The sequence below is a fragment of the Salvelinus alpinus genome, chromosome 38, assembly GCF_045679555.1.
Source record: "Salvelinus alpinus chromosome 38, SLU_Salpinus.1, whole genome shotgun sequence".
NCBI classification, from domain to species: domain Eukaryota; kingdom Metazoa; phylum Chordata; class Actinopteri; order Salmoniformes; family Salmonidae; genus Salvelinus; species Salvelinus alpinus.
This window is the reverse complement of record NC_092123.1, coordinates 8701353-8715045: the sequence shown is the minus strand read 5'-3', so window position 1 is coordinate 8715045 and position 13693 is coordinate 8701353. Positions and strand designations below refer to the sequence as shown.

The 13693-nt window shown below is 42.3% G+C and overlaps 1 protein-coding gene across 2 annotated transcripts in view; it reads left to right on the top strand.

Moving 5' to 3' along the window:
- LOC139566155 (low-density lipoprotein receptor-related protein 1B-like) overlaps positions 1-9257 on the top strand; it is a 207199-nt gene extending 197942 nt beyond the window's left edge. The window contains exons 84-90 of one of the 2 annotated variants that reach the window (XM_071387119.1): positions 82-186; positions 1748-1861; positions 4669-4745; positions 5503-5593; positions 7325-7475; positions 7723-7815; positions 8527-9257. In XM_071387119.1, the coding sequence (XP_071243220.1) occupies positions 82-186; positions 1748-1861; positions 4669-4745; positions 5503-5593; positions 7325-7475; positions 7723-7815; positions 8527-8667 (772 nt within the window). In that variant the 3' untranslated portion in view covers positions 8668-9257. The remainder of the gene's footprint in view (positions 1-81; positions 187-1747; positions 1862-4668; positions 4746-5502; positions 5594-7324; positions 7476-7722; positions 7816-8526) is intronic. The other variant, XM_071387118.1, reaches the window with a different exon arrangement.
- The last annotated feature ends 4436 nt before the right edge of the window (positions 9258-13693 follow it).

The window sequence follows — 13693 nt, the reverse complement described above, 5'->3', positions numbered from 1 at the left end:
AATCAGGCGTTATAAATGCATTAGACATATGCTTGTCAGGCTTTATGAAGTCATCGCTGTATTCCCGTCCTTTCCTTACAGCTGCAGTAACGGCAGAGTGGCAGCCACCTGTCAGCTGTGTGATGGATACTGTTACAACGGAGGAACCTGTCGCCAGGACCCTGAGACCAGTCTGCCGTTCTGCCAGTAAGTCTGTTTTTATTTCCATTGATTCTATTGCTTTCAATTGAGCCGCTTGTCGTCATCAGTTTTCTTAAAGAAAGTACTGTACAACTCTTTGGCTGCTATTTACACTGGCAGCCCAATTCTGATATTTTGGAAAAAATTATCTGATCTGATTAGTCAAAAGACCGATTAGTGGCGACAGATCAGAATTGGGCTGCCTGTGTAAACGCAGCCATTGTGATTGTCTTCGTTCTGCTTTCAGTTGTGTCACACACACACACGTCACTGATACAATTACTGGTATTGAAAATTGAATTGAATTGGTATTGAAAGTGGTTGTGTGGTTTTGCTGTGAGAGACAGAGCAGGTACTGTAGTAGAGACTGGATTAGACCCAGGCTACTAAGATGGGGACATAGTAGAAAACAATTAGGTCTCACACTGAGGTGGCATATTTCCACGTTTTTCCAAGGTAAAAGGGTTTGTGTTCCTTTTTCTCTTGCAAATGATATTAAAGTATACAGATGGCTTTTGGTTGTGTTTGTTTCTAGGGCTTGCATCACTCTCTAGAGGCTTTTCAAAGTTGATCAATCCTTAGTTGCGTCATCCATTTTTGGACTTTTGGAATTCATCATATTCAGTAATATACATGTGTTACAGTCTGCATAGCCAAATTAATAATATATACCCATTGATTCTTGAATAATATAACTTATAAATGCCTCATGAGCTTAGTTTAACTGTCGTACCCCATCAGAACCTAAAATATAATCTTATTTTACTCCAATGTTTGTAAACAATGTAAAGGTAAACAAACTGTATGTCCTTAAAACATTGTTAAACTATAACTGTGATATCATGGACAGTCAGCCCTTGCATCCATAGTCCTGTCTAAGAAATTGAGAGTGGTTACATTTCTCCAGGCCCATTCCTCAGCCTATTACCAAAACAGAGGTTGGGTGCGTGCTTTGTTATTGTTTCAATTAAGGATTCTAGCTTTAAACGGTATGCCTAGATACTGTACATACCACTGCCTCCTATACTACAGCTTTGAATGAGCGGTTTCCCGCTCATTGTTTTTGTTCGTTTTTTGCTTTTATCTTTGTCATCCAATTGCTTGTTTTATTGGGTTGGTGGTGGACAAAGACGACACGTACCTAGAGGGCTATATGTGTCATGCTATAGATCTCAAACAACAATCTTAGGCTATTCCTATGGTTGAACTTATTTTGCTCCCACTTGGCGTGACATTGGATGGATTGCTTGCCACAACGCTTTGCTTTCTCACCTGAACACACACACACACATCCTATGTAAACACTAGGATGGAATAGGGCCTAGCTCCATCTGTTCGATTTCATACTCCGTATCCTCCAATGGCCCGAGCTGGTGGACTGTGAGAATGTATTGTGCTCGATCTTCTTTTATCTGTGTGTCCAAAATGGCACTCTATTCCATATGTGGGCCCTGGTCAAAGGGAGTGCACTATTTAGGGAATAGGGTGCCAATTCAGACCCAGACTTTGTCTCTGTGTTCCTCAATATATGATTCGTTCATGTGGCGATCATTTCTCTGTGCTGCAGCTGCACGCCTGGGTTTTTGAACCAGCGCTGTGACCAGCGGGCCAATCCGTGTGATAACTACTGTCAGAATACAGGGATTTGCACGTTAACTGCCTTAAACAAACCCCAGTGCAAGTAGGTCTGACTTTTACCCCTCCTCTCTTCCCTGACTCCCTTCCCCTCCTCCCTCCTCTCCTCATCTCCTTCCCTCCTCCTCTCCTGCCATTTCCCGAGACCAGCCCTCACTGTCTCACTTTCCAGCAGCATCCGCCCTGCTCATCACTCCCCAACTCAGGCTCTCACCAGCACCTCTTGTCTGTCGTCTAACATATTGTACGATAGAACTCCTTACCACACATGTTCCCCGTCCCGTCATTCACAGCACAAACGCACCTGACGTTTCTCTCTTTGCACTAGCCTCTCAATTACATGTCGTGACAACAGGATAATAACCCGGTCTGTCTGCAGCTGAACATATTCCCAAGCAACAAACGATGTGGTTCTATAGGTCAGCTACAAGCTGTCATTCCCTTCAGGACTATGATTCATGTGGTACCTGCAGCGAGCCACAGTCCCTCTAATGAAAGTTTGATTAAATACTGCTTACAGTCCATTTAATATTAGCTAATATCATTTCATCATCATGCGATCACCGTTGTCAGGTTCCATATAGCGTAATTGCATGTCTTCCTATCCCCTGGGCAAGGGAGGGGAAAGAGGTAACTACTAATGGATCACTGTCTCTGGATGACATCCAAACCTTCTGCGTCCCATATAGCACCCTATTCCCTACATAGTGCACCACTTTTGACCAGATTCCTGTGGGCTCTAGTCAAAGGTAGTGCAACATACAGGAAATAGGGTGCCATTTGGGTTACAGACTTTCTTGTGAGATTATGCTTATTTCCTTTAACTCGATGCGGGAATGAATTATGCATGCATGTTCCCTGAGACTTTAACAAATGAGGAGATGAAATTAAGAGATGTGTGCGTGTCACAGGAGGCTGCTGAGGGGAGGATGGCTCATAATAATGTCCGGAACTGCGCAAATGGAATGGCAGGTAGCCTAGCGTTGGGCCAGTAACCGAAAGGTTGCTGGATCAAATCCCCGAGCTGACATGGTTAAAAATCTGCCGTTCTGCCCCTGAGCAAGGCAGTTGACCCACTGGTCCCCGGGCGCCGAAGACGTGGATGTCGATTTAAGGCAGTCCCCCGCACCTCTGATTCAGAGGGGTTGGGTTAAATGCAAAGGACACATTTCAGTTGAATGCATTCAGTTGTACAACTGACTAGGTTTCCCCCTTAGAGGTCGACCGATTATGATTTTGCATTGCCGATACCGTTTTTTGGTGGACCAAAAAAAGCCGATACCGATTAAGCTGCCGATTTTTATATACATATATATATATTTGTAATAATGACAATTACAACAATACTTAATGAACAATGAACACTTAATATAATACATAAATTAAATCAATTTAGTCTCAAATAAATAATGAAACATGTTCACTTTGGTTTAAATAATGCAAAAACAGTTATGGAGAAGAAATTAAAAGTGCAATATGTGCCATGTCAAAAAGCTAACGTTTAAGTTCCTTGCTCAGAACATGAGAACATATGAAAGATGGTGGTTCCTTTCAACATGAGTCTTCAATATTTCCAGTTAAGAAGTTTTAGGTTGTAGTTATAGGAATTATGATGTGTCGACTATTTCTCTCTATACCATTTGTATTTCATATACCTTTGACTATTGGATGTTCTTATAGGCACTGTAGTATTGCCAGCCTAATCTCGGGAGTTGATAGGCTTGAAGTCATAAACAGCGCTGTGCTTCAAGCATTGTTAAGGGCTGCTGGCAAACGCAGTAAAGTGCTGTTTGAATTAATGCTTACGAGCGTGCTGCTGCCTACCCCCGCTCAGACTGCTCTATCAAATATCAAGTCATAGACTTCATTATAATATAATAAACACACAGAAATACGAGCCTTTTGTCATTAATATGGTCAAATCCGGAAACTATCATTTCGAAAACAAAACGTTTATTCTTTCAGTGAAATACGGAACCGTTCGTATGTTAGCGAACGGGTGGCAACCCTAGGTCTAAATATTGCTGTTACATTGCACAACCTTCAATGTTATGTCATAACTATGTAAAATTCAGGCAAATTAATTATGGTCTTTGTTAGGAAGAAATGGTCTTCACACAGTTCGCAACGAGCCAGGCGGCCCAAACTGCTGCATATACCCTGACTCTGCTTGCACTGAACGCAAGAGAAGTGACGCAATTTCCCTAGTTAATATTGCCTGCTAACATGAATTTCTTTTAACTAAATATGCAGGTAAAAATATATATATTTCTGTGTATTGATTTTAAGAAAGGAATTGATGTTTATGGGTAGGTACATTTGTGCAACGATTGTGCTTTTTTCGCAAATGCGCTTTTGTTAAACCCGTTTAGCGGAGTTGAAGTAAGCTGTGATTCGATGATAAATTAACAGGCACTGCATTGATTATATGCAACGCAGGACAAGCTAGTTAACCTAGTAATATCGTCAACCATGTGTAGTTAACCAGTGATTATGTGAAGATTGATTGTTTTTTATAAGATACGTTTAATGCTAGCAAGCAACAGCCTACCACGCAGTCTCCTCGTGGATTGCAATATAATCGGCGTCCAAAAAGGCCGATTACCGATTGTTATGAAAACTTGAAATCGGCCCCAATTAATCGGTCAACCTCTAATCCCTCTTTCCCCAAACACCTGGAAACCATGTGTTTGGTGTATTTGATACCATTCCACCGATTCCGCTCCAGTCATTACCAGGAGCCCGTCCTCCCTAATTGATAAGGCTATAGTGTGTGTGTACACTATAGCCTTCTTTTAAAGCTACTTGGTTTGACCAACAGACAGCTATTCATACTCATTGTGACTTTTCTAGGTGTCCAGCTGATTGGTCAGGTACACAGTGTGAGAGACTTACCCCCAAGAACAGTCTGTCTGGCAACATCAGCGTGGGTGAGTAGTTATTGGAAAGTGTGGTGAAGAGACTCTCTCTCTTTATCTCTCTCTCTTGCTTGCTCGCTCTCTCTCAAACACACAGAAACATACAGATTGATGTAAAATCTTAATTTGATCACTATTTTGTTGCCTAGAATTTGCAAACTTGTGGTGTATTTGAGTTTTAAAAAGCTTCTAAAGTTTGTAATGTCCATTTTGAAAATTCATTTTGGATTTGCCCTTACGGAAAATGTATCAACCCCTACAAAAACGTACATTTAATTATAATCCAGATAATAATTCATATTTCCTGTTGCTGCAGGTTTATTTTCCTGCTGTAGCAAACTGGCTCAAATTATGATCCTACATCTGTACACACACACATTCACACACACAAACATAGACACAAAATCCCTTCAAGAAAAAACAGTCTATTTTCAGTTTTAAAGTGCTGTTGTCTGGATTTGGAGACCTTTTTCAGACTCTTTGAACCGCTCTACCCTCCCAGAGATTGGTATTTGATCTTGGTCTGCAGTCTGACATTTCATTGTCGACTTGCTCTCAAGGCTTAACTGCGCAGACTGAGCCTTTTACCCCCATAGACTGACTTTAACATAGAAATGCAGTCCCCATATGAAGAACCTTGTTGGAAAGTTATTTTTCCAACCCCTGAAGCTTTTTTGAATGTTAACATATTGTATTGTTTCACTACAGAGAGGAGGGAAGTATGTTACGTATTGAACATAACTCGAATGGTTTGTTCTGTGTGTTACAGGAAGCATGGCCATCATTGTCCCACTGGTTCTGCTTGTGGTTCTCATCACTACCATGGCCTTGGGGGTTTTCATATGCAAGAGGAAGCAAAGGTATTTCTTTACTTCTAAGCAGACAGATTCGAAAAGATAACCAGTCACTTCATACTACATACAATGCCTTCGGAAAGTATTCAGACCTCTTGACTTTTTCCACGTTTTGCTAGGTTACAGCATTAAATTGATTAAATCATTTTTTTCAATCTACACACAATACCCCATAATGATTAAGTAAAAACAGGTTTTTAGAAATGTTTGCTAATTCATAAAAAAATGTAAAACTGAAATATCACAGTTACTTAAGTATTCAGACCCTTTACTCAGGACTTTGTTGAAGCACCGGTGGCAGCGATTACAGCCTTGAGTCTTCTTGAGTATGACGCTACAAGCTTGGAACACTTGTATTTTGGGAGTTTCTCCCATTCTTCTCTGCAGATCCTCTCAAGCTCTGTCAGGTTGGATGGGGAGCGTTGCTGCACAGCTATTTTCAGTTCTCTCCAGAGTTGTTCGATCAGGTTCAAGTCCGGGCTCTGGCTGGGCTACTCAAGGATGTTCAGAGACTTGTTCCGAAGTCTCTCCTGTGTTGTCTTGGCTGTGTGCTTAGGGTCGTTGTCCTGTTGGAAGGGGAACCTTCACCCCAGTCTGAGGTCCTGAGCGTTCTGGAGCAGGTTTTCATCAAGGATCTCTCTGTACTTTGCTCCGTTCATCTTTCCCTCGATCCTGACTAGTCTCCCAGTCCCTGCCGCTAAAAAACATCCCCACAGCATGCTGCTGCCACCACCATGCTTCACCGTAGTGATGGTGCCAGGTTTCCTCCAGACATGACACTTGGCATTCAAGCCAAAGAGTTCAATCTTGGTTTCATCAGACCAGAGAATCTTGTTTCTCATGGTCTGAGAGGCTTTAGGTGCCTTTTGGCAAACTCCAAGCTTTCTGTCATGTGCCTTTCACTGAGGATTGGCTTCCGTCTGGCCACTCTACCATAAAGGCCTGATTGGTGGAGTGCTGCAGAGATGGTTGTCCTTCTAGAAGGTTCTCCCATCTCCACAGAAGAACTCTAGAGCTCTGTCAGAGTGACCATCAGGTTCTTGGTCTCCCTGACCAAGGCCCTTCTCCCCCGATTGCTCAGTTTGGCTGGGCGGCCAGCTCTAGGAAGAGTCTTGGTGGTTCCAAACTTCTTCCATTTAAGAATGATGGAGGCCACTGTGTTCTTGGAGACCTTCAATGCTGCAGAAATATTTTGGTACCCTTCCCCAGATCTGTGCCTTGACACAATCCTGTCTCGGTGCTCTACGGACAATTTGTTCGACCTCGCGGCTTGGTTTATGCTCTGACATGCACCGTCAACTGTGGGACCTTATCAAGATGGGTGTGTGCCTTTCCAAATCATGTCCAATCAATTGAATTTACCACAGGTGTACTCCAATCAAGTTGTAGAAACATCTCAAGAATGATCAATGGAAACAAGATGCACCTGTGTTCAATTTTGTGTCTCATAGCAAACGGTCAGAATACTTATGCAAATAATGTATTTCTGTTTTTTACCAACCTGTTTTGGCTTTGTCATTATGGAGTGTTGTGTGTAGATTTCTTAGGATTTTTTAATTTATTCCATTTTAGAATAAGGCTGTAACGTAACAAAATTTGGAAAAAGTCAAGGGGTCTGAATACTTTCCGAAGGCACTGTACATGTTCTGTTGTGTGATTAATGGTCATGCTAATCGTAGTAAGCAGTCATGAAGGTTTATAATGCTCTTCTAACCTCGTCAATGTTATGATTTACAGGGGGAAAATAGTCCAGCGGCAGCCCATGGCGAATGGTGGGCTAAACGTAGAGATCGGTAACCCCTCATACAACATGTATGAGGTGGACCACGACAATCACTCTGATGCTGGGAATCACCTTCAGCCAAGCTTCACCCTGGACCCACACAAGGTTTGGAAACGCTTACTCCTGTATCCTCCCTTTTCCCTGAGTTACTAACAAGGGCTGCGCAATACCCACACTAGCGTACTACATAGAACGCATGCCTGATACATTGATTCAGTGGTATGCCAGTGTGGATATTGGCATGTAGCCAATAGACAAAGATTCATCCTATTCTATTCTGGAAGGTTAAACTGTAATGATTATGTGTTGTAGGGTTTGTGTGTGATGTTCATGTTGTCATTGTGTGTCGTAGGGTTGGTGTGTTGGTGTGAGGTCCAGTCACCTGCACACTCTGCTAGTTCACCCTGAAGGAGTTCATCTCCCCAAGGAGATCCTTCCTGGACAGGTAAACTCCCTGTGAACTTCCTGTCCTCTCTGGGACAGATGCTGTATAAAAGCCTACTGTATATTGATACAAAGCCATGGCCATTGGGGTCACAGTGGGGTTTACGAGACAATTCAGGATCTCATGTTGTATTCATGAAAGCCACGGGGAAGGCTTCCTCCCGGAATGTGTGTAATATGTGTTTTAATTAAGCAATAAGGCCCAGTGGGCTGTGATACTGTATGTAGACCATATACCACAAACCCCCGAAGGTGCCTTGTTGCTATTATAAACTGATTACCAACGTAATTAGAGCAGTACAAATAAATGTTGTGTCATACCCGTGGTATACGGTCTGATAGATACACTGCTGTCAGCCAATCAACATTCAGGGCTCGACCCGCCCAGTTTATAATTGAAAGGAACCATCTGCTGGTGTTCCACGTGGCTAGAGCTTGTCTACAGTCACCTGGTGGGATGTCGGTGACCGTGTCCTTGTCTTGCTTGTTAAGCAACAATAGGCTCTGGGCGTGCTGCAAAATACTTTTAACACTGTCAATTGTTGTATATATCCAAATAGGCTGGGCATCTTAAAGATACGAAATACTTTAATAACTAATTGATCTAGTTAATGTAAATCATGTAGGCCAATGAAATGGTTATTAGCTCCTCCTGGCCATGTTTAGTGTAAAAGTAATACTCTCTTTTGGTTATTGTGCTTTCTTTCCCCAGGCCATAAACTCCAACCCAGTATACGCTAAGTTATACCTTGATCAGGGACAGAACTGTCGGACGCCCGTCATCAATGTCGAAGAGAGAAGCGAGCTACTCCCAAAGAAACTGGAGGCAACTATACGAGAGACAGTTGCATAGCCTTTTACAGTACGCTATTGGTATAATATTTTATATGAGCTGTATAAATGTACAAAATGAAAAGAAGGATTTTTATATGTCCATATCACACTAGAATTTTCTGTTTCCGTGTCATGTCTGAGGCATCATCAGGCAACACTGCGATGTGTATCTTTTGCATTGCACTGAAAAAGCAGCACCTGAAAATGACCTTCCCTTCAATGCTTTCCTTCAACTGAAGTAGTCCCTGCTATGATGCTTTGAGCTCGCAACTGTTACCACCTGATCGCTATAATCAATGTGTTTCAAGGATAGGACCACAAAAAAAGTGTACTATGGTGTCACAGCCTACATTCATGTATACAGTATTTACCTTCTCAAATGACGATAAAAGATGTAACGGAAGTTTTATAATTTTATATATGATTTATATATGTCCAGTTTGGCTTGTATTTTCTGACAAGATATTACGTGTGGTACTTTTATACAAAACTGTACAGTGCATCGAGATGTAATAAATGGGGGGGGGGGTTTCTTGACCTTTCAAATACACTACTGCTCATATATATATATATATATTGTGTTGCTGTTTTTTATATAAAAATGTATTGTTGTATACCTCTGGTTCCCCAATTTGATTGCAAACAGGACCTTTTGCTCAGACTTAAAAACATTGCAACTGAGTGAACATGTCTGGGCCCAGTTTCCCAAAAGCGTCTTAAGGCTAAGTTCATCATCAGAACGATAGCGTCCGGGCCCAGGACTGTTCCTTTAGCTGTTGATTGTCTTTGGGGGTGGTAATTGTTGGGTCAGTAGGGGGCACTATGTGTCCCCTAAGTTGTTTTGCATCACTGCATCAGTTAAGCCACAGCACCAAAACCAGGAAACTACATTATCACATTTTGTTTCCACGAACAGATATTTTCAAAAGCAATGGAGAAAAGTAAATTACTTCAGCAATATGAGCACTCATGAGATTGTGTGGGGCACTACTATATTCAATGTACTGTATCCTTGCGATCAGAATTATTTTCTCGTCTCTGCATGCACATTGGTTGGGTTTTCCTTCGGGGAATGAGTCTCACAGCTCCTCTGTATTCTACTAGGCACCGTTTATATTCCACTAGCTGCTCCTTATCTGAAAGCACACCTGCCAGCACACACTGCAGAGGGCTGGTTGTGTTGTCAGCCTCCCTGTGATTTTCCCACCCTCTCTAACCAAGGGCCACGCAGAGTATCCAGATTGTGTCAGAAACAGTTTTGAGAATCTGTCACGGAGTTTACCATTTGAAAAGGTGAGAGAAATTCATGGCTAGCAGACACCTTATTATATAATGTACATTGAAAGTAGCCTGGGTTGTGATATTTACGTTGTACTTATTTGATGGGAACCCTGTATTGCTGTATGGAATGCTACTCTTGAATGCTGTCTTTTCATTGGTTGGTGACGCTTATGGGAGTCAACACTACTTGAAAACTTTCAATCGTTGATAGATAGGCTCGTCCCTTCCTTTCTAACTAAGAAGAAATCCATCAACATGGATTCATCAATCCACCCATGCCACTTTGTAAATCACTGAAAACAACTACACGTGCACAATTGACATCCAATATGTTGCAAAATGCTGTTATTGACATTTCATTATTCAGTCCGTTGTTTTCTCACAGTAAAAAGCTATGTGACGTCTGGCATTGTTCAAGGTCTAACGTTAGCCCTGGGAGCTCCTTTGTCGTTCTCAGGGAGCGAGAGGACATCAATGGGCTTCGAGATAATGCCTTCTCCCCAGTAAAGTTAGCTTTACCCACCATGAGTAGGCTACTATTTTAGGTAGCACAGTCGAGAGGAACAACGTTTTCAAGGCACTGAGGAGAGGGAACTTAACGTATGATCATACAGGACTCATTGACCGGGTCTATCCCCAATTAGAGGTATTTTTAGAAGACAATAACATGACTTCCATGAAATAGTCAATTATAGTTCAAGGTTTCTTATGAAGTATCTCTTTAATGAATAATGCAAAACCTTACCTACCTACTTTTAGTCTCTGAAATGAATAAGCTATTATCACAAACAAGGACCCAAACGTTTGAATTAAAAGGCTAGAAACACCTGGGTTTTGTCATGGGCCCTATACTTAGACTAAAGGCATCTATTTTCTAAACCACCCACAAAATACCTTATACTTAATGCTATTCTCCTCAGCCAAGCAGGAAGTCTACAATCACTATTTACCGTTAAATGATAATACTTCCTTTGAGAATACGTCTCCCCAGTCTACAACTCCATTTTGATCACAAATGTGGATTAAAAAGACAGAGCCAGAACCTCCTCTGGAATATATTCTCGGGAATCCAGAACCTGGCCAGCTCAAGTTAAAGTAGCAGTCTTTCAAAGATTATCTTGAATATAACCTTAGGAACACAAGAAGCATTTCTCTCCAATATCCGCCTCAGTCGAACTTCCTATTCCCCTCAGATCATATGGGGTGGCTATGCTGCTCTGCTTTCCGATCCTGTTTCAGAAGACCGGCTCCAGGAATGTACTCCAGTGTATTATGGAAACATCAGACCTTGCTGTGTTAATTGGCTGCTGGTATGCAGACTGTAACTTCTTAATAACCCAGAAGTAAAATCTCGTGTAATTTGGTCAACTGAGCAGAATCTGTCCACAGGAGATTATGCAGCCGGTGAAAAAAAGAGTTACAGTACGTCATGTTCTTTGTAGTAATGTTTTACTTCCCTGTTATAATGTAATAATTGGAGTGTAAATTGACAAGGCTTGTAAATATTGTATAGGTTACAGTTAGTGAAGATACACCATTAGAGAGTACCAAGTCATAGAAAGCCCAAAAGTGCTACAACTACCCCAGTCTCCCCTACTTAGGCTATGTAACAGGAAAAGTAACTGTCTAAACAAACACTCAAGAGCGGACCTCACAAGTGAACTAATGAGGAGGGTACGTTCATTTCTTTGAGCACTGCAGGAGCCGACACTTTGAAAGGAAGTAGGACACAGGGTGGGCACTGTATAAAACCTGTCACAACCTTCTTGTTCGTTTGCTCGTTCTAGTGAGAAGTAGCTTTGGCATAAGGTAGGAAGACTCACGCAGTAGGCTACAGGAGGAAATCTGCTGGATATCAGACACCTTCTTTGCTATGAACGTTTTATGAAGTTTCTTCCGATGGAAATCAAAAGCAATATCTTCGGAGATGTGTGGATTTCCACCAGACACGGGTCTAATTTCACTTTAGCTAGACATCAGTAAAATCAGTGGTTAGCCACTATAGCAGGATTCCCCAATAGGCAGCCTACTGGTGATATTATTTGGCCTCAGAAGTTTTCTAAGCAAAATGTATACTGTATATATATAAAAAATTATACAGTGCCCACCTTGCTCCTATATTATTGTTTTTTACAGTACCAGTCAAAAGTTTGGACACACCTACTCATTCAAGGGTTTTTCATAATTTTTACTATTTTCTACATTATAGAATAATAGTGAAGTCATCACTCTGAAATAACACATATGGAATCATGTAGTACCAAAAAAAGTGTTAAATCAAAATAGATTTGATATTTAAGATTCTTCAAAGAGGCCACCCTTCGCCTTGATGACAGCTTTGCACACTCTTGGCATTCTCTCAACCAGCTTCGCCTGAAATGCTTTTCCAACATGCTGAGCACTTGTTGGCTGCTTTTCCTTCACTCTGCAGTCCAACTAATTCCAAACCATCTCAATTGGGTTGAGGTCGGGTGATTGCGGAGGCCAGGTCATCTGATGCAGCACTCCATCACTCTCCTTGGTCAAATAGCCCTTACACTGCCTGGAGGTGTGTTGGGTCATTGTCCTGTTGAAAAACAAATGATGGGATGGTATATCGCTGCAGAATGCTGTGGTAGCCATGCTGGTTAAGTGTGCCTTGGATTCTAAATAAATCACAGACAGTGTCACCAGCAAAGCACCATCACACCTCCTCCTCCATGCTTCACGGTGGGAGCCACACATGCAAAGATATTCCGTTCACCTACTCTGCGTCTCACAAAGACACGGCGGTTGGAACTAAAAATCTAAAATTTGGACTCATCAGACCAAAGGACAGATTTCCACCGGTCTATGGTCCATTGCTCGTGTTTCTTGGCCCAAGCAAGTCTCTTCTTATTATTGGTGTCCTTTAGTAATGGTTTCTTTGCAGCAATTCAACCATGAATGCCTGATTCACGCAGTCTCCTCTGAATAGTTGATGTTGAGATGTGTCTCTTACTTGAACTCTGTGAAGCATTTATTTGGGCTGCAATTTCTGAGGCTGGGTACTCTATTGAGCTTTTCCTCTGCAGCAGGTTGACTCAAGTCCACAACAGCAGCAGTATGTATTGCCAGACTTGCGAAATCCACATACAGGAAAAGCAGTAAAGATTAGCAGCAATCCCAGTAAAACCTGCTCCAGGACAGTAAACTTTCTATTAGGTTTCATCTCGTCTTTGACCCAATGACCTGCTCACATCAACGTCACATACACAACGTCTGACTCAAGGCTTTATCCCAAACGGCCTCATATTTCCTATATCGTGCACTACGTTTGACCAGAGCCCTATGTGCCCTGGTCAAAAGTAGTGCCCTATGTAGGGAATAGGGTGCCATTTGGGACGACCCATGGTAGATGGGCTGTTAGGTATATAGTCTGACTCATGGTAGAGCTGTCAGTTCCAGGCCTGGGTGAGGCAGATGGGAGGGTGGCTCCTGGGTCGCATTTCTTAACAAACAGACATTTTTCTCCCCAATTTCGTGGTATCCAATTGGTAGTTACAGTTTTGTCCCATCGCTGCAACTCCTGTATGGACTCGAGAGAGAGGCGAAGCTCGAGAGCCATGTGTCCTCCAAAACATGACCCTGCAAAGCCGCTCTGCTTCTTGACACACTGCTCGCTTAACCCGGGAAGTTAGCCACACCAATATGTCGGAGGAAACAGCTGGAGACCGACGTCAGCGTGCAGGCGCCCGGCCCGCCACAAGGAGTTGCTAGAACGCGATGGGACAAGGACATCCCGG